Source organism: Cystoisospora suis, assembly GCF_002600585.1.
Source record: "Cystoisospora suis strain Wien I chromosome Unknown contig_2749, whole genome shotgun sequence".
In the NCBI taxonomy this organism is placed as follows: Eukaryota; Apicomplexa; class Conoidasida; order Eucoccidiorida; family Sarcocystidae; genus Cystoisospora; species Cystoisospora suis.
The window spans coordinates 1-23,385 of record NW_027155545.1 but is presented as its reverse complement, the minus strand read 5'-3'; the positions used below and the strand labels follow the sequence as shown (position 1 = coordinate 23,385).

Sequence of the window (23,385 nt, the reverse complement as noted above, 5' to 3'; positions counted from 1 at the left end):
AGAAGAAGGAGATAATGAAGAGGAGGAAGAAAGAGAAGACGAAGAAAGACGTTGATAGGAAAGAAGAGAAGTCCTAAGGGTCATGGAGAGATTGAAGAAACGTTTCTTCGCCTGGTAGAAGAAAGCGAAGAAAACATCGAGATCAGACAATCGAGACTCAGGAGAGGCGAGAATCGACGCGGCTGTCGATGCTAGCTGACTCTTTTTCTGTTCGAATGTACGAGCTTGATGAATGACCTTCCACGCGTCTTCAGAGAGAGAAAAAGGTAAAAGAAGACAACTCCCTTTCTTCTTCTTATTCTCTTCTTCGTCTTTCTTCTCTTCTGCTTGATCTCTCTCTATGCTCGATGCAGCAGGAGAAGAAGGGGATGAGTAGGTACCTGTCTTCTTTTTCTTCTTTGTCGAGGTTTCATAGAGATCTTCCTCTTCCTTCTCTTTCATGCCTTTCCTCTCCTCATCTTTACTCTTCTTTCTACTCTCCTCCTGCCTATCTTCTTCTTCTTCCTCTTCTTCCCGTTCTCTCTTTCTGTTCTTCTGTAAGAGACTTGCTTTCTCTTTCTTCTTCTTCTTCTTTTTCCCTTTGTTGTCCATATCACTCTTTTCTTTCTTTTCATAAAGATCTAAAGCTCTTCTCGACGCTTCGCTCAATTCCCCCCCCTGAGATATCTCTCTCTCCCGCCATTGCCCTTCAGGTGTACATACAGGTAAAGAACACGTATCAGAGATAAAGAGAGAAGATGAAAGTTTCTTGTTGCTCTGACGGGAGACGTAGAGAGTAGAAGATTCAGAGAAAGAGGACGAGATTTCTCCGTCCTTCTTCTTTTTCGGTGTCTCTTTCTCTAAAGAAGAAAGAATCTTCTTCTTCTTCTTATCGAAATCAGTTTGTGAGGGTGAAGAGAAAGAAGATGCCTGACATAACTTCTTACGGAAAGCTAAGATAGCCGCTGTACTAGGGGCAACGACACCTCCAAACATACGACGAATGCCTCCCCCTTCTCCTCCTTCAGAGACTCGGCTTTCTTCTAGTCTTCTTAACCTCTCCATCTTCTTCTCTTAGGTCTTGCTTCTCTTCTTCTTTTCTTCGTCCTCTCTTAGGTCTTGTTTCTCCTCTTCTTCGTTCAAAAGAGCCGGACATTGAATTTCCCTTTCTTCTCCAAACCACGCTTTTCTTCCTCTTCTTCTTCTTCTCCCTCCTCCTCGACTTCTCCTCCTCTCTGTTTCTTTCTCTTTCTACTCATACGATAGACTGATGCAGGGAGGTTACCCCGCAGATGCTAATGGATCTTCTTGCCTTTCTTTCCCACACAAATCTCTATCTTTCGCGAGAATAAGGAAGTTGACGGAGCTGTAGAGAGAGAGATGACCTCTTGCCAAAGAAGAGGCATTGAAAAAGAGAGCGACGGAAGACAGCAAGAATAGGGAGAGACAGAGGGGAGAGGGGGGGAGAACAAGATGTGCTTTTAATTGCTGCCTGCTTTCGAATTGAATTCTTCTTGTTCATCCCCCCTCCCCTTTCCACTTGGATCTTCTCTGTCGTCTTCTTCTCCTTCTTAAGATGAAGAATCACGAAGAGAATCTAAAGACATATCTACCGACGAGTAGGTCTATGCTGGTGCTCCTATGTACATAGAATAGAGATATGTATGCATATGGAAAGATGACGTGACTGTCTTACTCGAGAGTTAGATGAAGAAGACAACGACTTAAGAAACGCAGAGAGGAGGTAATACACGTGCCCCCTGTTGAAGAAGAAGATAGAGAAAGATAAAGAAAGAAAGGAGAAGAGGCTTCCGTCTCTCTCTTCTTCTCCGAATCCCTCGCACGCTTCGAGGTCACCCGCCGTGTTCTTTCTTCTTCATACTCCTGCGCAAATCAACAGAAGCAGCCAAAAGAGAGAGAGAGAAAGTCTGGAAGTTTGTCGACAAGAGAGAGAGAAAGTCTGGAAGTTTGTCGACAAGAGAGAGAGAAAGAGAGAGATGACGTAGAGAAAATCTTCATTCCTCCTAGAAGGAGAAGAAGAAGAGGATGCGAAGTGGGAAAGTGATACGAAGAAAGAAAGAAAGAAAGAAGAGACTTCGATCAGATAGAAAAGAAGAGTAGATGAAAGTGTCACCTTCCTTTCTTGTATCGATTTCTCTGTGAAGAGATGTAGAGAGAACTTTGGAAAAGAAGATGAAGAAGGAGGAGAAATCTGTCGCTTCTTTAGATGACCTCTTCTCTTTTTCTTCTGTACTATCGTCTATGGACTTTCCTTCATGGAATCTGAAGGGGGAAAAGATGTGTAACCCAGGCGAGCAGAATGAGAGAAACGGCGTTAGAGGAACTGCTTGCACGAGAAGAAAGAGAAAAAAGCATTTCTTCTTCTTGTCCAGAGAGAAGGAGAGACTTTCTCTCTTTCGCCAAGTAGGAGGTGACTGCTTGTCTTGATGTGTGGGAGAAGAGGAGAGATCCGCCCGCCCTCTTTAATACTGTCGCTGAGCAAGAGAAGAGAGAGGAAGAGAAGAAAAGAAAACAAAGAGAAAAGATGAAGGGAAAGAAAGAGGTGGGAAAGAAGAAAGAAGAAGAGAAAGACAAAGAGTTCAAGGTGTAGAAAGACTGGCTGAATTCCAAGTTCTTCTTCGTTCATCGACAAGACGACGCATTCGATTAGTTTCTTAACTGCATGCAAAAGAAGTGCAATGCATGGGCGTGCAGCAACAAGAGAAGAGAGAAAAGAAGAAATCGATTTCCTCGCTTACCTTTCCAACTTCCTGAGAATTTCCCTCTCTTTATTTATGGACTTCTGGATAGATGGTAAAAGAAAGATGCTTCTCGTGCATTGAAGATACAAAAAGCTTTTGAATTGGAATGCTTGAAGGAAGAAATCTCCACGCATGCATCCAGTAGACTGAAAGAGAGAGAGACGGAACGAGAAGTAGAAGAAAAGCGGAAGTCTATTCTATTGAAGTGAATAGGATGATTCAAAGAGAAAATTTATTTTGAGAGAAGGACTGAAAGTCTTGTTCTGCGAACCGCCGGCACTATTTTGACCTTCCCCCTCAGTCTTCTCGCTCCTTTCCTCCGCCGTCGATGTTGTTGAATCGACGTCTAAATCGATATGAAAAAGAAGCAGAAGAGTCGGAAGCTCTGAAGAAATGAAGAGAGAAAAGAAAAGAAGAAGAAGGAAGAGGTCGAACGAGCTCTTCTGGGGGTCTAGATAAGAAGGAGCCCCCTTGTTAGGAGCCTGTCTGTGAACAACGACAACTACCTTTTGGCACGCTGATCTTTCTTGTCTCCGATGAGAGATTCTCGCAGCATAAGCGAAGTACTTCTTTCCTCGAATGAGAGAGAAGAGACCTTTCAAAGGAAGAGTCATCGAGAAGAAGGACAGACAGAAGGAGAAGAAACCGAACTTCTTGAAGAAGAAAGAAAGAAGGGATTCCTGTAGAAGTATGAATGCAATTTGCTATGAGCGAAGATTTGCTAGGACTCTCTTTCTATGTTAAAGCTAATGCAGTTTTCTATGAGGAATGCAATATGCCCCTTCTTTGAATAAGACGTAGGAGGTCTCCAAGGAGAAGATCCTTATAGAGAGAATTCTTTCTTCTATTCCTTCATTCAATCCCCAAGACCTCCTGGTGTATATACAGCCCACCTGTCAACAAACTTATCACTTCCCTATACATACACATACATGAAAACACACAGAGATATACACAGACCAATATATACATGGATATACCTAGACATACACAGATAGATGTAGATATACATATCTCCACACCTACATAGACGCATACACATCTAGTTACGCAGATATATCCATACGTACCTTTCAAGACACATACATCCATTTCCTACCTACATAGATGTACACATGGCTTGGCTCGTCTATGTTCCTATCTTATGAAGATCTCCTTCTTCTCTGACGCTCTTCTTGGGTGTCATGAGGCATGTCCCTCATTCCCACCCTCATCCTAGACCCCCCCTTATATGAAGAAGACAGAACAGTCTTCTCAACACATGTCTTAGTAGAGAAAGCTCCTGGCGAGTGATGCGTTTCTGAAGTTTCTCAACTCATCTTTCTCTCTTCTTCTTTCTCTTCTACCACATGTTCACTGCCTTTCTTTGCTCCTTTATCTTCTTTTCTAGGTAGATAAGAAACAATCGAACGTAACTTTAAAAGCTTGTCTTGGAGTCTGTTCCGAAGATAGGCATGAAGATCCCTCCCCTTACCATCGAAACCCTTTCTTGTCTTCTCTTTCTTCTTTCTCTCAGATCGAAGAGACTCAGCCCGTCTCTCTCCTTGTCTCGGTCTACACATGGATATCTACATGTATGTATATCTATACGCATATACGTAAGGTGTGTATATTCCTATCTATGTTTCGCTCTGTCTTTCTCTCTGAAGATAGCGCTCTGTACATATACCTGAATTGTAGGCAAGAGGGGTGTTAAGGTAAGTGATTGAAGAGACTGTGGACTAAAGGGAAAAGTCCATAATTCACTTCTATATGAAGAGGAGATTTTGCTGCTTTATCGAAGAAGATAAAGAGAATAAGAAGAAGAAGAAAAAGACCCAGACGTGTTGCATCACGCAGAGAAGATCGACTGAGGTGATATACAGTGTATTGTCTAGTAGTCTATGTATGTCTATCTCTGTATGTCTATGTATGAATATGTATGTATGGATATGCACGTATGTGTATGTATGTATATCTATGACTATGTATGTGCATATGATGAGCCCTTCCCCCTTTCTTTCCTCGCCCTCTACTTGAGACGTCTATAAAGAAACAAACGGATAGATAGACTCAATAGTATATAGAGAGACAGAGATATAAATATTGAGATTTTGATGGACGTGTAGGCGGTTAAAGTCTGCAGACAGGTTTCCCATGTGATACGGAGGTAGACAGACAGATCGAGAGTTGGAAGACTGTCGAATGAAAAGGAAGAAGGAGAATCGAAAGAGATGTTTAAGAGAGTCTTTATCTTTCTTCTTTCTTGTGAATCTCCTTTTTCCCTTTCTTATCTCAATGTAGGCTTTTCAGTTGTAGTGCAAAAGAACACGGAAAATCTATAGTCGCGGATCACCTTTCATTCATACGGAGTCAAGAGAGACCTCGCCGTCATCTACGCTAGGCTTCTTCTGTTGTCTCTCCTTCTCGCCCTTCCTGTCTCTCTCGTCCTTCCAAGTCTTTCTAGCCCTGTCACACTCAGGTATCTATCTTCCTATCTCCATCGTCCAGCTCTCCACCTATCTTCAATCTCTATCTAGCTATCTGACTTTAATCTATCTATCTATCTATCTTTGATCTCTCCATGCGCGCCTGTTTCTCTGGAGAATGATATGTCCACTCACACAAGATGAACAAAAAAGAAGAGGAGACACAACGAAAGAGAAGAGACAGAGATGACAGCAAAGAAAGAGAGAAGCCCAAGAAGAGAGAAGGGCCAAAAGAACGAAAGAGAGAGAGAGACAAGCTAGAGCATCAGAAGAAAATCTCCACGATCTCCTCTTTAATCCTGTCGTTGATACATATGTCTGCCTATGTCTCTTGAAGATAGCTCTATATTCAACTGTTTCTTCTTTCTCTTTCCTAGATTCCTCTGGCAGCAAACTCGACCTCTTTTCTTTCTCGCTTTTTTCAAACATTCTTTAGGGACTCATCAACCTCTCTCCTTCCTAAAAGAAGAAGAAAGACAGGTGCCAGGCCACTCCTACTTTCTTTCTTTCTTATCTATGACGGGTATGGCAACTGTTCTTTTTGCTCTCCATCTCATGAAGATGAGAAAGATGAGAGTTTAACTATTTAGAATGAGGAATGGATTGGGCTATCTAACGCTTTTGTGGACTGAAGCGTTTCAACTCGGGCGCAAAACAACATCTCCTAGGAATGCATGAATGAATGAAGAGAGAAAGAAAGAGAAGAAGAAAGGGATAAGTCCCTTCCATATTGAGCGAAGAATGAATGAAGGAACGAAAAATACAACTTGTTCTCTCTCTCTCTCTTTCTCTCTCTTCTGGCCTTGCTTCACTGGCTCTGCTTCTGTCTTCTTCTTCTTCTTCTTGTGAGAGTTGTCTTATTACCATGATGAGGGTGTTGTCTGATCTCTCTTGACTTAGGAGAAGAATAAGAAGGGGAGGTAGAAAATGGATTGACTTAATGAAGAATGGCCAGACTGGTCAAATTGACAGAAACAAACCAAAACGAAAAAGAAAGAAAGAGAAAGAAAGAGTCCTCTCCTTGAATTGGAATTCTACATACAAGCTATTCTCCATAAACCTGACGATCAACCCGAAGATAAAGAAAGAAGAAGAAAGAAGAAAGGAAGAAGAAAAAGCAGGAGTAGTAGTAGTAGTAAGAGACAGAGAGGACGTCTCTTCTTCTTCTTTTGAGACAAGGAGACAGAGAGACAGACTCTCACAAGCACATCCTTTACTCATTCACCTCTTTCTCTCTTTCTCTCCTCCTCTTCCTGCTCCCGTTCTTTCCTGTTGATAGAAAGAAGACATTCTATACGACAAGAAGACGACGAAGAAGAACGCTTTCGATCAAGAAGCCAAAAAGAAAAAGAAAAAGACCCGAAGTCATACACACGTACACATATATACATAGAGACAGAGAGGCAGGGAGGGAGGGAGATAGACGAATCGAGGAATTCAAGTCCTCATCATAAACGCACTTTTTGGCTCTTTCATCACATGCATAGACAAATAGACAGATTACAGATCATCAGTAGAGAGAGAGATTAAAGATAGATCGACTGAAGATACATAGAGAGATAAATTGAAGATACATAGAGAGATAAATTAAAGATACATAGAGAGATAGATTAAAGATACATAGAGAGATAGATTGAAGATAGATTACACGAAAGAGAGACAATGTCTGTCGAGTTGTGAATGGACGCACACAAGAGGCCCCCACTACAAAAATAGCTATCGATCCTAAATCGATGCTGCATCGAGCTTGAATCGATCTTTATCGCCCGTCTTCAATCTAGCCTGGATCGATCTATCTAAATACGAGAGATCCTGATAAAGAAGGACATTTTGAAAAGAAGAAATCCTGTCTCAATGACGGACCAAACACTCATCATCCATTCATTAGACCTGAGGTCTCTTACACTAACAATGTCTCTGCTTCTTCTTCTTCTTCTCCTTCTTCTTCTTCTTCTCCTTCTTTTTCTCCTCCTATATCTATATCAACCTCTTCTTCTACTTTCTCATTCTCTTCATCTATCACCTCAGCAGCCTCTGGCGTTCCTCTTTCTCTCTGTTGGCTTTGTTGTCTTCTCAAGCTCTCTCCTTCCTCTGTTTCATTCAGAATGGCATTTCTACTCTTACTCTCTTTCTCTTTCTCTATCTCATCGTGACGATAAGGCTCCTTCCTTTCTTTCTCCTCTGGAAGAGCTTCTCTCATACTTCTACTGCTACTACTACTATTGCTTATCTCTTTATCTTCAGTCTCCTGTCTTCTTCTCACCTTCTCCAGATCTTCTTCTTCTTCTTCTTTGCCGTCGTCGTCGCCAATTCTTACTGAATGACTGACGCTTCCTCCTAACAGAATTTCTTCCCCTTCCTTCTCTTCATTCTTCTTCTCTTCTTCGTTTTCTTCCCCATTTAACGTCTGTGTGGAAACCTTCGCTTCTCCAGTCAGGGCGTCGTCTTTCTCAGTCTCTCCCTTCTTCTTCTTCTTCTCGTCCTCCTCTGTTGTCTTTTCCTTCTTCTTCTTCATCCTCTTCTTCTTATCCTTCTTCTTCTTCTCTCCTTCAATCGTTGCCGTTCTTCTTGACTCTTCTCTCTTCTTCTTCTTACTTTCTCTCGATGTCTGCTGAAGAGAGCACTTACGCTTTAATCCCGTCTCTTCATCTTGATCTTTCTTACGACTCTTCTTCCCTTCTCTCTTCCTCGCCTTCTTCTCTTCTTCTTTCTTCTTCGCTTTCTTTTCTTTTCTTTCCAGAGCATCTAGACTTTCGTGCTTAAGAATATTCTCTATCATCGTCGGTCTCATCTTACAGACTTTAGGAGAGCAGCACGAAGAAGCAGAAGAAGAAAGAAAGAAAACATCTTCTCGCTTTTCTTCATCGTCATGTTTCTGATCGTCTTTCTCTTGATAAGCTCGAAGTACCAGGCTCTTCTCCATGGTGTATGTACACTGCAGCAGCAGGACATACACATAGAGACACACACAAACCCATAGAAAGGCATCTCGCCATATAGCCACAACTATTCTCTCTCTCTCTCTGGATATGCAAACATTCTATATATATAGATATACATATGTATATATACACATAGATGTACACAGGGAGAGCAACAGATAGCATGCGTCATCTAGGAAGATGCACGCATACGCATATATTGATACACAATGGTGTTCGACCTATCTATCTATGAGAAGAGTAGAGAGCGGCGACTACTGAATCTGTCTATCGAGAAGGAAATCTAACTCGCATGCATGCGATGAAACAAGGGAGCAACCGGAAGAAGAAAAGACAAGTAAGAAGAAGAAAGAAAGAAGAAAGAAGAAATTAATGAAAAAGAAGGAGAAGAGGGACAAGGAGACAGAAAGCATAACGAAGGAAAGACTAAGAGATGATTCTTACCTTATGCAGTTCGGAAGGAAAAACCCCGATGAAGGCAGCGATCTTACACAAGACAAGAAGATAGGCAAGAGGAAGCTCATCTGCAGACACACGGAGATGTAAGAAAGAGAGAGAGAGACGGAGACAATGGCAAACCCTTTCAGTCTCTCGCATTCTTTCTGTTGAAACAGAAATAGGTATGTTGACTACGATCCTCGTCCTGAGAGACAGTGGTCACCTGACTGTTGTTTTCGTGTGTACATACACCTGAACAAGAAGACCTTCCGATGTCTATCAGTTACACCCTCCTTGAAGACCGTGTCTCTCTTCCCTCTCTTCTCTCTCTCTTTCTTTCAAGTGTAAGAAAGAAAGACCAAATAAAGAAAACACGCTCTAGCGACACATACGTCACACGCGAATCTATCTCTCTATCTATCCATCTTTGATCTATCTATCATGAATCTCTCTCTTTTCTTTTCGTACTGGGAGAGAGCATGTGTGGTCTTGCTTGCAGGGTGTTTACAGATGGAGAGAAGCACACATACACCTCCCGTTTTTCACGAAGGTAGAACGACGAATAGAATCGATATGAGGAAAGCAGAGAAAAGTATCAGAATCTCTTCTTCTTGTGAGGTGTATGTACACTCCACATACCATCAAGCTTTCCTTGAATGGTCAAAGCCCGGGGAAGACGTCGAGCTCCATGAGGAACTAGGCCTTCTTCTTCAAAACCGGAAAATCCTTCTCCTGCTCCTTCTTCTTCTTCTTCTTCTATTTCTCTGCTCTGGAGTGTATCTACACCTGAAAACAGATTCACTTCCCTTCTCATTCCCTTGTCTATCTTCTCATGCACTGAAGAGACACTCTTCTCTTTATCGCTCTTCCTGTTCTTCTTCACACTCTTCTTCTTCTTCTTCCTCTCCTCCTCCTCTCTTTCTTTTCTCATCTCTTCTTCTTCCTCTTCTATATTTGCATTCTCATGGCTAAGACTGATCTTATCAGCAGCAATTCTCGCCTTAGGGCTTGCACCACCCTCACCCTCTTCTTCTTCTCTTTGCTTCCCAACATTCCACCTCGTTGCCTTTTCTTCTTCTTTATCTTCTTCTTTTCTGTCTTCATCCTTTTCCTCTTCTTCCTCTCTATCTAACTTATCCTGCTTCTTCCTCTCCTTTTCTCCGTGTTCTTCTCCTGAAGTATTGTTATTCTTCTTTTCTGTTTCTTCTTCTTCTGTTTGCTTGTTTTGGGGTGTCCCTTCGCTCCGGTCCTCATGTCTCTTCTCTGTCTCCTCTTCTTGAGCCTGCGACGGACACACACTCGAAATTCTTTCATCTCTTCTTCTTTTCTTCTGTTTCTCTTCTCTCTCTGAATCGAGAATTTCTTCTTCTCTTATTCTTCTTGATGCCGAGCTGAAAGGAGAGTAAGTGCTTCTCTGTGAAGAGGAGGAGACTAAAGAAGAAAGATCTCTTAAAGAAAAACCCTCTCTTTTCATCGTCTCTCTATTCTTTGTTAGAGAAACAACTGGAGATGAAAGAGAAGAAGAAGAAGAGAAAGAAAGAGACGGAGACGGCAAATGACACCCTGCATGTCTCAAAAAGCGTGAGTTGAGAAGATTCACGAGAGACGAAGCGGAAGAAAGAGAAGAGGAGGAAGAAGAAGAGAATGAAGGCAAACAAGGCTTTCTCTCATTCTTTTTCTCCTTGCGCGAATCGAACTGATCTGAAGAGAAGGAAGAAGATGACGAACCTCCTACTTCGCATCCAAGCCACTGCCAAGGGAGAGAAGAAGAAGAAGATGAAGAAAGAAGTCTTCCTTCTCTTCTTCTTCTCTTTCTTCTCGGATGTACAGGGAGAAGAATGTAAGGACCTGAAGAAGCAGAAGAAGAGAAAAAGTCATTCAACTGTGACTCTCTTGGTCTCGCTGGGAAGCAATCTCCTCTTCTTCTTCTTTTTCCCGCGTCATTTCTCCTCGCCTCTTCTCTCTCATACAAACCTTTTTCATGTCCGTCTCGTATCATCTTCATTCCTCTTCTTCTCTCCCCTTCTTCTTCCTCTTCTTCTTCTTCAGTCCCTTCTGTCCATCCCTTCCTCTCCCTAACATATGTGAACCTCTTTCTTCCTGCTCTTCTCTTTTCCTTTCCTCTACTTTCAACTTCTCTTTCCTCTCTTAGGCTTTTCGGGGAGAAGAAGAAACTGGACAGGGAAGTTAGAGTCGAGAGAGATTTGCATGCAGACTCAAGATCATCCGCCAGATCTCCAAAAGGCATCGTAGAATTCTCTCCTCTTTCTCTTCCTTCTTTCTGTCTTTTTCTTTTCTTCCTGCGGGCCATCTCTTCTCTATCGAAAACTTCTACTTCATTACTTCTTTCTCTCTCTCTTCTCTGCTTGTGTTGATAGCCTCTCTCATCCCCTTCTTCATCGGTCTCTTCATTCATAGAATATCCTTCATCTTCTTCTCTTCTTCTTTCTCTTTCTCTTCCTTCTCCTTCTCCGCCTCCTCCTTCTCTGGTACTCTTTTGTAATTCCTTCGACACGAGAGAAGAGAGAAGAGCAATAGCTTCATCTTCACTTTCTTCTTCTTCTTCTTCCCCATGCTGATCAGAGAAGGAAGACGAAGCCGCGGCTGAAGATGCAGTTCGGTGTATAGGGCGATTAAGAAGAAAGAAATGCAGACGTTTTCTAAGGAGAAATCTCTGGTGTCGGCTCAGGTCAAGAAAAGGATGAATCTGTAAGAGATGAGAAAGAGAAAAAGGCAGAAATCCAGATATCGAGGAAGAAGAAGAACAAGAGACACTCACACCGTCTAGTCCACCTCCACCTGTAGATACACCTGAAGAAAGAATCAAACCCGAGAACAACTGTCGATTCGTGGGAAGATAAGAGAAAAACTTCCATTCACATATCTGCTCTCTTTCAAGATAAGTTAACAGAAATGTCTGTAGAGATCGACTCTTATTATATACTTGATGCACATCTTCAGAAGAGAAATTTCCTCCTTCAGCCCTTGTTTCGCTTTCTCTTCTTTCTCCTCTCTTGAACTTCTCTTCTCTAGGTAAGTCTGGAAGAAGAGAGGTGTCATCTCTATTTCTTTCTGGCGAGATTTTAGGCTTCGGGGGAGGAGAAAGAGAAGTAGCAGAAGGAATCTCTTCGGTTAAAGAAGAAAGAAAAGAAGAAGAAAGAGAGCAAGACGAAGAAGAAGAAAACCAAGAAGGAGAGGGAAAGGGAGATTGAATATCAAAGGGATATATGGAAGGCGCAGAGACATGAGCTGTATATACACCCGAAAAAACAAGAGAGATATCAGGGGGAGGTGGACGGCCCTTATGAGAATCGACTTCAGATGTGTCTCTCTTTCTTTTACGAAGAGAAGAAGAGAAGGAAGAGAGATCTTTCGAAGATAAACAACGACTAAGAGAAGAAGAAAACAGCTTCCTTTCCTTCTCTTTCTGTTGAAAGGTATGAGAGACATCCAGAGGAGAAAGAGAAGAAGAAGAAGAGGTAGATACATGAGGACAGAGTGCTCGGAAAGAAGAATACAGATTCTGAACTCCTAGGGCTCCAGAAGAAGACTCTTTATAGAATGTGCTATCTCGAAGATTAAGAAGAAGAAGCGAATGGAGAAATGAAAACGGGAGAGTCGCTTTCTTCAGTTGACAAGATGTACATACACCTCTCTCAATCCTTCTACCGCAACTTCTGTAGAGACATATGTCTTCTTCTTTTTCTTTTCTCTTTTCTCCTTCTTCTCCTTCTTCGTTCTCCTCTCTCTCTTCTTCTCTCTCATGGAGATGGTCTCCTGCAGCCTCATCCCCCACCCCTCTACGATCAGGCTGTTGTCTACATCTGGGAAAGGACATATCCGGGGTTCTCTGGAGAATCTTGGAATGTAAAAGAAGAAGAAGAGATGAAGAAGATAGAGGAAAGAGAGATAGCATACAACAGAGACCATCAAGCAAGCGAAATAAAAGATATAGAGATGCCCTCCCTGATCTCTGCCATCCTACAGAGACAGAAGAGACAGTAAACTGAATCCGCACAATCGACTGTTTCAATCGATCAATCGATGTCTCCTCCCCTGTGTCTCTTTCTACATCATCTTGTCTCGCTTGTTTTTCCTCTGTCGAAGAGCTCCTTGCCTTCTCCTTGTTCGTGGAGGTCCGAGGTCGGGCCGCCTTACACTCTGATTGAAGAGAGAATGTGTCTCTTCCTCTTCTTTCAGATCTCTTTCCTAGAGAAGCAAAAGAGAGAAGAAGGCGAGCAGATAATAAAGGAAGCACTGGGAAATACGTCTCCAATGTAAAACAATCTTCTTCTTCTTGTCTTTCTGCCTCTTCTTCTTCCTCTTCTTCTTCTTTTTCTTCTCTTTTCTTCTGCCTGACAAGAGAGCCATGTATCTCTCCTCTCCAGTAGCCACCCCGATCATGAGAAACAAAGTGAAGCCTACAACAAGATACAGAAAGATTCTCTTTGCATTCTTCTTCTGGTTCTGTTGAAGATTCTTCTTTTGTCTTCTTCTTCTCCTCTTTCTCTTCTTCTTCTTCTCCTCCTTCTCTCACCTCGCATGCACGACTCGCCTCTTCACTTTCTCCTATTCTTCTACTCGACAACCCTTCTTCATCCCCTTCTCTCGTCTTCGTTGCGCACTCTTCCTCTTCTTCTTCGTCTTCCTTTCCTTCTTTCTCTTCTACTGATTCTTTGTCTTGTTCTTTCTCTTCTTCTCCTTCTCTTTCTATTGATTGAGAAGCCTTCTCATTCACCTCTCCCCCATCCTTACCATCCTTTTCGTTTCTTTCTTTTGTCTTCTTTGACTCTTTCTCTTCTTCATCTCTCACAGCCTGCCCTTGTCTTTTCTCTTCATTTGTATCTACTTCTTCATCTCTTACCTCCTGTTTATCCCCATCTAGGTCATTCTCTTTCAGACCTCCTCTCCCTTTCTTCTTTTCTTCTTCTTCTGGAATTCTTCGGCCATTCCAGTTGGAGATTGATCTAGCCGGTAAAGAAAGAGAAGAAGACCCCCGTTCTTCATGAACGACGACCCATCCCTTCAAGCTGTTTCTAATACTCGAGAGAGAAGAAAGGAAAAGAGATGATCCATCCGTTTGTGTAGGGGAAGAAGAAGATTGAAGAGAAGAGGAAGAAGAGAAGCAAGATAGAGGAAAGGCCGAAGAAGAAGAAGACATTTGATGAGGCTGCATGCAGCATAGAGGATAAATCAGTCGTAACGCGAGAAGGACAGAGGCACCTGCGATGAGAGGGACTGATTGCGCATGCTGATCTTGAGAAAGAAACAGATTTCTTATTCCTTCCTCCTCCTCCTCCTCGTCTTCTTCTTCTCTTTCATTTGTTATCTTTCTTCTTTTCTCCTGCTTTAGAGAGACTCGTGAAGGTCTTCTCTTAGAGCTTGAGACATGTGTTCGAGAGAGCGAGAAGTTCTTATTCTTTCCATGACTTCTCTTCGTCAAACCTTCTACCTCTCCGTTACACTTCTTCTTACTCTTCTTCCTCTCCTCTTCTTCGCTCTTCTTCTTCTCTTCATCTGTAGAGGAAGAGACTTCTTCTTCTTCTTCTATATCCGATTGAAGAATGAAGACATCACTACACCCATCTCTATCGTTAAGACCACTCTTCTCTCTCTCACCTCTCAAGGGTCTTATCTCCTTTCTCTCTCTTCTTGTCGCCTGTCTCCTTTCTCGACAGCATGCTCTACATCTATCTTCTTCCTTCTCATTACCATCATCTTCTTCTTTTCGTTGTTGTTTCTTTCCTCTTTTCCCTCCGTTCTTCTCTTGATATTTAGTTAAGAAGAAAGTTAGAATAAGACTCGCTACATGAGAGAGAAGACCTGCTGCCCCAGGAGGAGAGTTCGACCGTCCGATAGTAGCTGTGGTAAGACGTAGGAGAAACGCATAAGGATTCATCGGGTGTACATACACCCCAGTAACTTTCTTCAAGCCCTCTGTCATGCGATGTAGCTGCCTTATAGAAGGAAGTCTAGAGAGCTGAAAGGAAGAAGCGAAACTGCTTAGGCGATGAGAAGGATGCCGTAGAAAAAGCCCGTATAAGCCACACGATGAAAAGACAGCCGGGGGAAGGTATCGAGGGAGAGAGAGTAAAGGAAAGCGATTCTAAAGAGAATACAAAGAAAAGAAAAACATGCAAGAAAAGAAGACATGAGAGAAGGAAAGGAAGAAAAGTAGCCGGAAGGAAGAGAACCCATGCCATAGGGGGGAAGAAAGAGTGAGAGAGAAAGAAAGAAAGAAAAGGAGTGAGATAGAGGTGTGGGAGAACACGTGAAAACGAGGAGGAATGATGATAGGAAGAGAAGGCAGGTGAGGCAAGTGCACTAGACAACTCAGGAGAGCCGAGAGATGACGGAGGAGGAGGAAGAGTAACTAGACATGAAGAGATGAAGAAGAAGGGAGGAAAAAAGAAAATGAAGAGGGAGACAGAGAGAGAGAGAAAGAAAGAAAGAAGAAATGAAGAAAATCATGTAGCCGAGCTAAAGAAGAAGTCAAACAACGAAAAGAGGAAAAACTCGAACTATAAGGAAAAGAGGAAGAAAAGCTACGAGCGAGAGGAGAGGAACTAGAGGTAGAGAAAGAGCGAGAAGAGTGAGAAGAAGAAGAAGACATGCGATAGAAGCACACAAATTGAATATCACATTCCGTATAGCTATATATAGACATATACAGATAGATATGTATCCATATAGGTAGATATGTATACATAAATATGCACATGTACAGAGGGAGACAGAGAGAATGAAACCACCGTAGATAGAAGATATATATAGATATAGATATACCTATGCAGAGATATATGCCTAGATATGTATGCATGTGTATGCGGGTAGGTAAGTAGACAGGTAGATAGGTTTGAGACAGGCACATGAATAGACAGATACATTGAAGATAGAGTGGATAGACTGAAGATAGAGAGATAGAGATATAGACACTCTTTCTTCTTCTTCTTTCGTTTTCTCTGATACACTTGCGTCTTGTGAAGAGAAGGAGAGCAAGGAGGAATGAAGTGAGGGGAGAAAGCAAGACCAGAAGAGCAGAACGAAGCCTCTTTTTTGCGGCTTATAGAAACAAAAGGAGAGAGAAAGAAATCAGAAGACTTACAGTGATAAGAAAGCGTAGGAGATCTTGAGCTGTGACAGGTAGGCGACATCGAAGCATAGCTAGCCATAGAATCGATACAATAAGAGCTATACTAAGAGAGGGGAGATCATCCGGCAGCCCTTCGTCAAAAAGCCGAGTGGAAAGTAAAACAGAACAAGAAGAAGAAGAAAAGTGCAAACTTAGACTTTCATCCTTCTTCTTCTTCTTGACATTTTCGGGTCTAGATGGAAGGGTCTCGTGAGAAAACAGCCTTCTCACTTCCCCCCCTTTCTGACACCTTGATATAACACCGAGAGCATTTCTTTCTTTCTCTACTTTGGCTGTTTCTTCTCTCTCCTTCATCTTCTTCTTTCTCTCTTCTCCGAACTCCCTCGATGTCGCAGAGACATGATTTAGCTCACTTCTCTCTTCTTCTTCTTCTTCGATCGCTGCAAGGGCAGGGACAGTTGTAGACACCTCACCGTGTCTAGACGTTTGGCTAGACGGAGGAGAGATAGGAAGCGCTCTCTTATAAAGAGTCATGGACGTCTTTTCTTCCTGCAGGAGAGAAGCAGAATGAAAAGAAGAAGAAGAAGAAGACAGAGAAACAGCTGCGCTATTATGTCTACCTCTCAAATTCTCTTTATCTCCTTCTGTATCAAGATCTTCTTCTTCTGCTATGTCTTCTCTTCTCTCTCTGTTCTTCTTCGATCCATCCCTTTCTTCCTCTTCTTCCTCTCCTTCATCTTCATTCCTCTCTTCTGTCGTCTTCCTCTTCTTTTCTCTCTCTTCTTCTTCTATCTGTCTCCTCTTCTTCTTCTTCGCTTCTCTCGATTGTTCAGCTTGGCTAGCTATGATCGTGAAAGCTAGTCGGACGGCCTTCGTTCGCAGAGCTCGTAGTGTTCTTGCCGGCTGCATGTAGCTAGCACCAGGCCTTCTCTCCTTCTTCTCCTTTATATCACTCTTACTCTCGTGAGTCTTCTCCGCTAACGTATCATGAGGAAGAAGGCCTCTATGCGGCAGGAGACGAAAAGATCTTTCTTCTCTATCTGAAAGCGCAGAACGCTTGCCTTCTTCTTCTTCTTCTCTGTTAAAAAGCAGTTCTCGTGTTGATCTATTTTCTTCCTTATCCTTCAGAAAGATTTCTTTATTCTTCTTTTTCTGCTCTTCTCTATCTTCTTCTTCTTCAGCTTCTTGTTCTTCTTCTGCTATGGAAATTTCTTTACTACGGACACTTGGAAGGACATGATGCGCATGTTCGTCTCGAGTGAGTTCTTCTCTTCCTCTTCTTCTTTCTCTTCTGACACCTATTCGATCAGGGTTGGTAGTAGAAGAAGAAAAGGGAGAAAGAAGATGAGGAGAACAAGCCTCCTCTAGGACTCTTAATTCGGAGAGGATCATGTCATTCTCTAGCTCTTTCTGTGTTCTTCTTCTCTTCTTCTTCTTCTTGCTGTCTCTTTCTAGATCTTCTTCACAACAGTAGAAAGGCCATTTCATCCCTCTATCCTTTTCATGTTCTCCATAGTTTGTCGGTCTCTTCTGTCTATCTTCGTCTTCTTCTTGCTGTTTCTCTTCTTGTGCTTGTCTTCCGTAATGTAGGACATAAGCTAGATGATGACTAGACACCACACCTAGCCATGGAGGCAATAGGACACCACTAGGACCTCCTTGTGTAGACACGCCCTCTCCCATATGGCTAGCTGTGGTCTCTCTACAATGCAAATCGCGCCTTGCAGGTTTTTGTATTCTTCCTTCCTGTTGCTGTAAGTGAGGAAGCGAAGAGAGGAGCAGAGACTTCTGCATCTCTCTTTGTCTGCCTTTGTGGACATGGTGAGCTCGATGTTCTCTTCCTGGGACTTCCTGAGACATCCCCTCTTCGCTAGCTGGACGACACACGAGCATCGAGGTGGCTGCCTGAAGATCTGCTTGCACATAAAGGTAGACACGAACAAGCAAAGACAGAAGAATAAGAAGAAGAGGAAGACTGAGACAGCCGTAGACAGAGAAGACGAAGAAGAGAAAGAGAGAAGGCTCAACAGCGGAGACAAGCAAACAGAAGAAAGAAAGAAAGAAAGAAAGGAAGAGGTCACAAAGAAGCAAAGAGAGAAAAAAGAGACAAGAAAGAAAGAGTACGGAAGAAAGAAAGAAGGGCTAAGGGGAGAGCGAGGAAGGCAGAATAGGGAGGAGTGCTCCTGTAGTTAAGATCTTCATTCATCCGTTCTTCTCTCTTTGCTATCTCTCTGAACTTTTTACACCTTCATAGAGCTCTTCACCTTCCCTATATCTTTCCCTCACTCTCTTTTTCTTTCTCTCTCGTCTCCCCTCATTCTTTCTTTTGTGTCTTCCCCAAAGATCTCTCAGTGAAATGGCTCTATGCAAAGTCCATAGCCATACGGGGCGAGTCATCCTAGCAATAGAAAAGCCTAAACGAGCTGTACATACACACATCCACTTACCCTGTTCTCCCTCTTTCTCTTCTTGTCCTTCTCTTCCCACACTCATTCTTTCTTTCCTTCTTTCTCCTTCGCCTTCTTCTTCTTCTTCATCTCTTTCTTCTTCTTCTTCGGCGCCATACCGTTGCCTGTCCTGTGGGGATTCTCCTTCTTCACTCTTTTTTGAAAGAGACTCTTCTCTTTTTCCTTCGACTGTTGATCTTCCCGCCAGCATCATGTGCACTCGATTCTTGGGAGAACGTGAAGATAAGCCGAAGAGAGGAGAAGGCGGGAGTCTTGAAGCTTCATGGGGGATATGCCTCTGGTGGAAAGAGATAGTCTGACCTAGGGAGGTATCGGGTAATCTTGATTGGTCTGCCTCATTCTCTCTCTTCTTCTTCTTCTTCATTCTTTTACTTTCTCTTCTTCGATCTCTGTCGACTTCAAGAGATGATGCTTCTAGAGGCGTTCCTACCGTCCAAGAAGCTGAAGAAGAAGAGGAAGATGTGTTGAAGAGATCTTGTTGAAGATGACTTGTGAGAAAGGCACCTCGGCTAGATGGAGGGACGAGAAGAGAGAGATCTCGTGTTTCAAACGCATGCAGAAGAAAAAAAGGGTCAGACGTGAAAGGAGAAGAAGAAATGCTGTCTCCTAGAGGAAGACAGAGAGATGAAGGTGATGGTGACGAGGGAGGGAGAAGAAGCGAACTAGAAGAAAGAGAGGGATTGACTGGCTCTCTTTGACAAGGAGAGATTCTCAATGCTAAGTCATTCGTCATCTCCGAGCCTCGTCTTCTTCTTCTCTCATCTAGCTCCTCCTGAGCTGGACGTGGGGTGCCAGCCCCCCCATCAATCATGAGATAGGGATCTCTCATAACTGCTGTAGAAGTCTTCTTCTTCTTCTTATGAAAGACATCGTCTTCTCTCTTCTTCTCTCTCCTCTCTTCTTCCCAGGTAGAAAGAAAAGAAGAAGCGGACGAGGGATTGCACGAGTCGCCCCACTCCAAGCTTGCAAGTAGGAGAGGACGTGTGTACGGAAAGGATAGATACTTCTTCAAATGACAAGAAGGAGCGTGAAAAGCAGAAGAAAAAGAAGAAGATGCTCTGCAGCTCCATGTATCCGAGAAGGTAGAAGAGACAGCCATATCTTCATGGGTCTTTGAGAGAAGGTCTTGTTCTTCTTCTTCTCTTCTTGCTGCTATCAACTTTTCTTCTCCTCTGGACAGCTCAGTGGGGGAAGATGATGAGAAGGGCTGCAAGGCAAGGGATGACAACGTTAACGAGTCATCAGAGAGTGGAGCATCTTCTTTTCTTCTCTCCCCTGTTCTTCTTCTCTCTCTCTCGTCTTCTTCTTCTTCCTCTTCATTCTCTTTCTCATGTGAAGGGTGTAGAAGAGAAGAAAATGGCGAAGACACCCGACAGACATCTCTCACAATTGCTTTCGACAACCTGCGGAAAAAAGGATACCTCCCTGCTTTGTCTTTCTTCTTCTTCTTCATTCTCTTCTCTTCATTGTCTTCTATCCCTCTCTCGAGGATTGTGAGACCTCTACAAGAAGCACCTTCACACCTCCCTTCTTCTTCTCTTCCTTTCTCTACATTATCTATATTCTCTTTCTCTCTAGATCTCTCTAGATCTTCTCCACCTCTCCTTCTATTCTTTTCTTCTTCTACTCTTTCTTCTTCTTCTCCTCTTCCTGGATAGCAAGAAGAAGAAGAAGGAAAGCTGTCTCTCGTGAAATCTGAATGACGGGATGCTTTCGACCGAGAAGATTTCTCAAGTCGACTGTAGTGACGGAAGAAAAGAAAGCGAAAGAGAAGAAGAAGAAAATCGTGCTCGTATATCGCGTCAATCTGAAAAGGACCAGAAGAAGAAAGAGGAGAAGATATAGAAGAAGATGCAACAAGATGGATGGAGATATGTGAAGAAGGAGGAGTTGGGAACGGATGGAGAGAGAGCGAGAGAGAAGGAAAGAGAAGGACACATGCTAGAAAGACGAACGAGGAAAGAACGACCAGTATCATCATTACCGAGTGTATGTACACCTATACCTACTGTTTATCTCTCTACCTAGCTAGCAGGAAGAAAGAAAGAGAGGGCAGAAAGTCGTGCTGTATTAGTAACTTCATCTCTCTTGCCTCCTTGTATATGTGAATGCTCTCTATACGCATATCACTCATCCTCCTCCTCCTCTTCAACCTCCTGAAAGAACATCTAGACATATCTGTCTACATATGGATATAGATATATAGATACAGAGATATATACAGCTAGATAGGTAGGTACAGATAGATATAGAAAGATAGATAGATATACACAGATATGGATAGATAGAAATACATAAGGCTCCTGTATCTCTACGTAGATCTCTGGGCATATAAATCGAGATACGTAACAGTCTACAGACATATCCATTTCTATAGAGAGAGAAAGAGAGAAAGAGGCTGTTAGGTTACGGGGCGAAAGATGATAGGTAGTAAGAAATAGACATAGCGCTGCATATCCTTGGATGCGGACGAAGGGCGTTTTCACCGAAGCCAAGTGAAGAACTCCGAGCTTACAAGAAAGGCGATTTTCTTCTTATTTCGAGTTCCCTGCGAAACAGAAGAAGACATGCACGACCCCTTCTTCCTAAAGCTCTCTTTTCTCCGTTCTCTTCCTCCTCGACCTTGCCGTTTCTCTTCTTCTTCTTTTTCATCTCCTCTTCCTCCCCCTGGTGTATCTCCCTTTGTGGCACAGCTATAGTGTACAGACAGCTGCCGGCTACTCGCCATGAGCTCCAGAATCCATAGAGGTATAGGAGAGAAGAGAAGAGCTATTGGATCTTCATGTCTCTCTACTCCCTTCATCTCCTTACTCATCTGTCTCTCGTCGTCTTCTTCGTTTTCTTCATATTCATCTCTCATCTCTGTTCGTTTCTCTCCAGGTGGTCGCATGCATCCTTCGCCATTTTCTCTATAGCTGTCCTTGTCTCTACAGTAATGTTCTCTACCCATTCCTATCTCTCTAGGAATCTGAGAAGGTAAAGAAGAAGAAGAAGAGAGAGATAGAGCGGGCCACTGAGGAGAACGCCGAGTATTACGGTCGACAAGATCTCCTGGGTAGCCTTCTTCATCGTCATCCGTAGAATTCTGTACATAGAAGGATAAGGAAGCTGAAGGTCTTTTCTTTTCTACAGGTCTAGGAAGAGATAGAAGAGGAAAGCCGTTATTTTTCATCCTGAGAATATTGGATTTCTGCAAGAAAGAAGAGGCAAAGCATCCTCCTAGATCTTCACGTGTCACGCGAACATGTAGATCGAAATGTTTCCCGTATCGACGCGCAGAGCTTCGATTGAATCCAGCTAGCTCAGCGCATCTCTGATAAATCACTCCTCTCTCTTTCTCTCTCTCTGTTGTAAAGGGGAAAGACGAAGACGAAGAAGAGAAAGGGACCAGAGAAGAGGAAGATGAAGAAGAGAAACGAACAAGAGAAGAAGAAGAAGAACGATCCCGTGAAGAAGAAGAATAGGGCAGAGATAAGAGAGGAGAAGCATCACATAGTTGATGAGACTGTGAAAAAGAAGAAGAAGAGAAAGAAGATTCTCGTCTTTGTGTGGAGAAGGTCTCTTGTTGAAGAAGAGAAGCTGCTTGGCTCCAGTCTCCTCCGAGGTAACCTTTATCAACTTGTTTCTTTCTCTTTCTTTTCTTCTTCTTTCTTGATAGCCCCTCCACATGCTCTACGTCTTCTTCTCCTTCTTCTCCTTCTCCTCTCCCATGTAGAGCATCAAAGTCAGTCTCTCCGCGACCAAGAAGAGAAGAAGAAGGTGTCATGTGAACACTCTTCTTCTTCTTCTTTGCCCTTCCTTCTCTTCCTGCATCTTCAATTGCAAACCTCTCTTCTTCGTCTCTATACACATAGGCGTCCAGGCCTTCTCCCCTAGTTGTCAGCTGAAGCTTGGCTTTGCTTGTTCTTCCTTCTCCTAGGAGATTCATGCGAAGAAACCTCTTTCGATTAGATAGAGAAGTCTCAGGCGGAGGGAGAGGAAAAGGAGCGAGAGAGTAGACAGACGAAGAAAGAAGAGAAGTGTCGCCACGCGATGAGATAAGCTTCTTCCTCTTCTTGTCTTCAGCTGAAGAGTAAGAAGATGAGAAGAGACAGAAAGAAGAAGAAGGAAGAGAAGAAGAGAAGGAAGAAGAAGAGACAGGAACACATTCTTCTTCTTCTTCCTCTTCGACTGCAATAGGTGTAGACATATGGTGACGGAGAAGAGAGAGAGAAGAGGATGGATGGAGATCTGTAGACTTGTTTCTTGTAGAGGGGGATGACAAAGAGAGAGAAGACGAAGAAGAAAGAGAATTGGAGAGTTGCGGTGTAGATGAAAGTGCAGGATACTGCGGGGAGGGAAGACTTGGAGAAGAGGAGGGCAAGGATGAAAGAGAGAGACAAGGATCGGAAAAGAAAGGAAGAGAAGAAGAAGAAGACGAAGGAGGAAAGACAAGAGAAAAGAATCTCCGAGAATGATTGAAGTAATGACCTCGATAGTACGGCACCATGCGCTGTACATACAGCGCGCGATCTAATCCCATAAAGGATACAACTGCAGAGAAAGAAAAGAAGATAGAAGGAGCAGGAAAGAGAGAAAGAAGGTGGAGTACCTCTCAAGGAAGATCATTCAGGTAGCTGTTGATCTATCTTGTCTGTGAGAAATCGAGCGAAGTAAAGGAGGAGGGAAAGTAGTTGAAGCCGTCAGCCCAGGCATTTCTATGTAGGAAGGAGAGAAAGGGGAAGTGAGGAAAATTCTATTGAAGAAGGGAAGAGACATAGGGGTAGGAGAGAGACAGAGACAGAGACATGTCTATATAAGTGTAGTGGTAAAGCCATTCCACACTTAGTTGGAGCTTACCTGCCCGAATGCCTAGGAGGAGATCAGGATCGTTGAGAAAGATCCTTTCTTTCTCTCTTAATCTCTCACGTTCTTCAAGAGATGAAGAGACACACCGGTAAAGCCTACACAAAGAAAACAGATAGAAAGAAAGAGAGGTGACAAAGAAAGAATGAAAGAAAGGATAGATAGATAGATAGTTACATCGGAATAGCCTCGTGACGAGACATAGAAACACATCTGTAGCCACATCAATAGGCACAAGAAATATCTACAACATATAGGCAGATACATGGAGACAGCTTAAAGATGGATAGACAGATATATCCGGAGGCAGATAGATTAAAGATAGATTGAAGACAGATAGATAGATAGACTAATGATAGGTAGATGAATAGATAGATAGATACTGGTAGA

At 43.0% G+C, this 23,385-nt stretch overlaps 3 protein-coding genes across 3 annotated transcripts; all 3 read right to left on the bottom strand.

The window, feature by feature from the left end:
• Window positions 1-18: 18 nt before the first annotated feature.
• Window positions 19-2,588, bottom strand: CSUI_005693 (uncharacterized protein; the record flags this gene model as incomplete). Its single annotated transcript, XM_068065863.1, has 1 exon — window positions 19-2,588. A coding segment is annotated over one exon (333 nt), but the record flags the coding sequence as incomplete, so codon positions are not given.
• Window positions 2,589-4,846: 2,258 nt separating this feature from the next.
• On the bottom strand, window positions 4,847-5,551 carry CSUI_005692 (uncharacterized protein; the record flags this gene model as incomplete). The annotated part of the gene is made up of 1 exon (XM_068065862.1): window positions 4,847-5,551. A coding segment is annotated over one exon (264 nt), but the record flags the coding sequence as incomplete, so codon positions are not given.
• Window positions 5,552-5,813: 262 nt separating this feature from the next.
• CSUI_005691 (uncharacterized protein) lies at window positions 5,814-23,092 on the bottom strand. Its single transcript, XM_068065861.1, has 7 exons — window positions 22,990-23,092; window positions 20,666-22,683; window positions 18,130-19,957; window positions 15,695-17,595; window positions 9,229-14,695; window positions 8,596-8,675; window positions 5,814-8,144 (listed from the first exon to the last, which is right to left on the bottom strand). The coding sequence occupies exons 2-7, from the start codon at window positions 22,670-22,672 to the stop codon at window positions 7,110-7,112; spliced, it is 12,318 nt and encodes a 4,105-aa protein (XP_067922161.1). The 5' UTR covers window positions 22,673-22,683; window positions 22,990-23,092; the 3' UTR covers window positions 5,814-7,109.
• Window positions 23,093-23,385: the final 293 nt, after the last annotated feature.

What these genes read in the sequence shown, in the direction of transcription:
- CSUI_005691 (XM_068065861.1), bottom strand. Translation starts at nt 22,672, where the DNA reads ATGGGATTAGATCGCGCGCTGTATGTACAGCGCATGGTGCCGTACTAT. An exon ending in TCCTACGCTTTCTTATCACT is followed by an intron (nt 14,696 to 15,694) that starts GTAAGTCTTCTG and finishes TATTCTCTTTAG; the next exon opens with AATCGCTTTCCTTTACTCTC. An exon ending in TTCCTTCCGAACTGCATAAG is followed by an intron (nt 8,145 to 8,595) that starts GTAAGAATCATC and finishes CTGCTGCTGCAG; the next exon opens with TGTACATACACCATGGAGAA.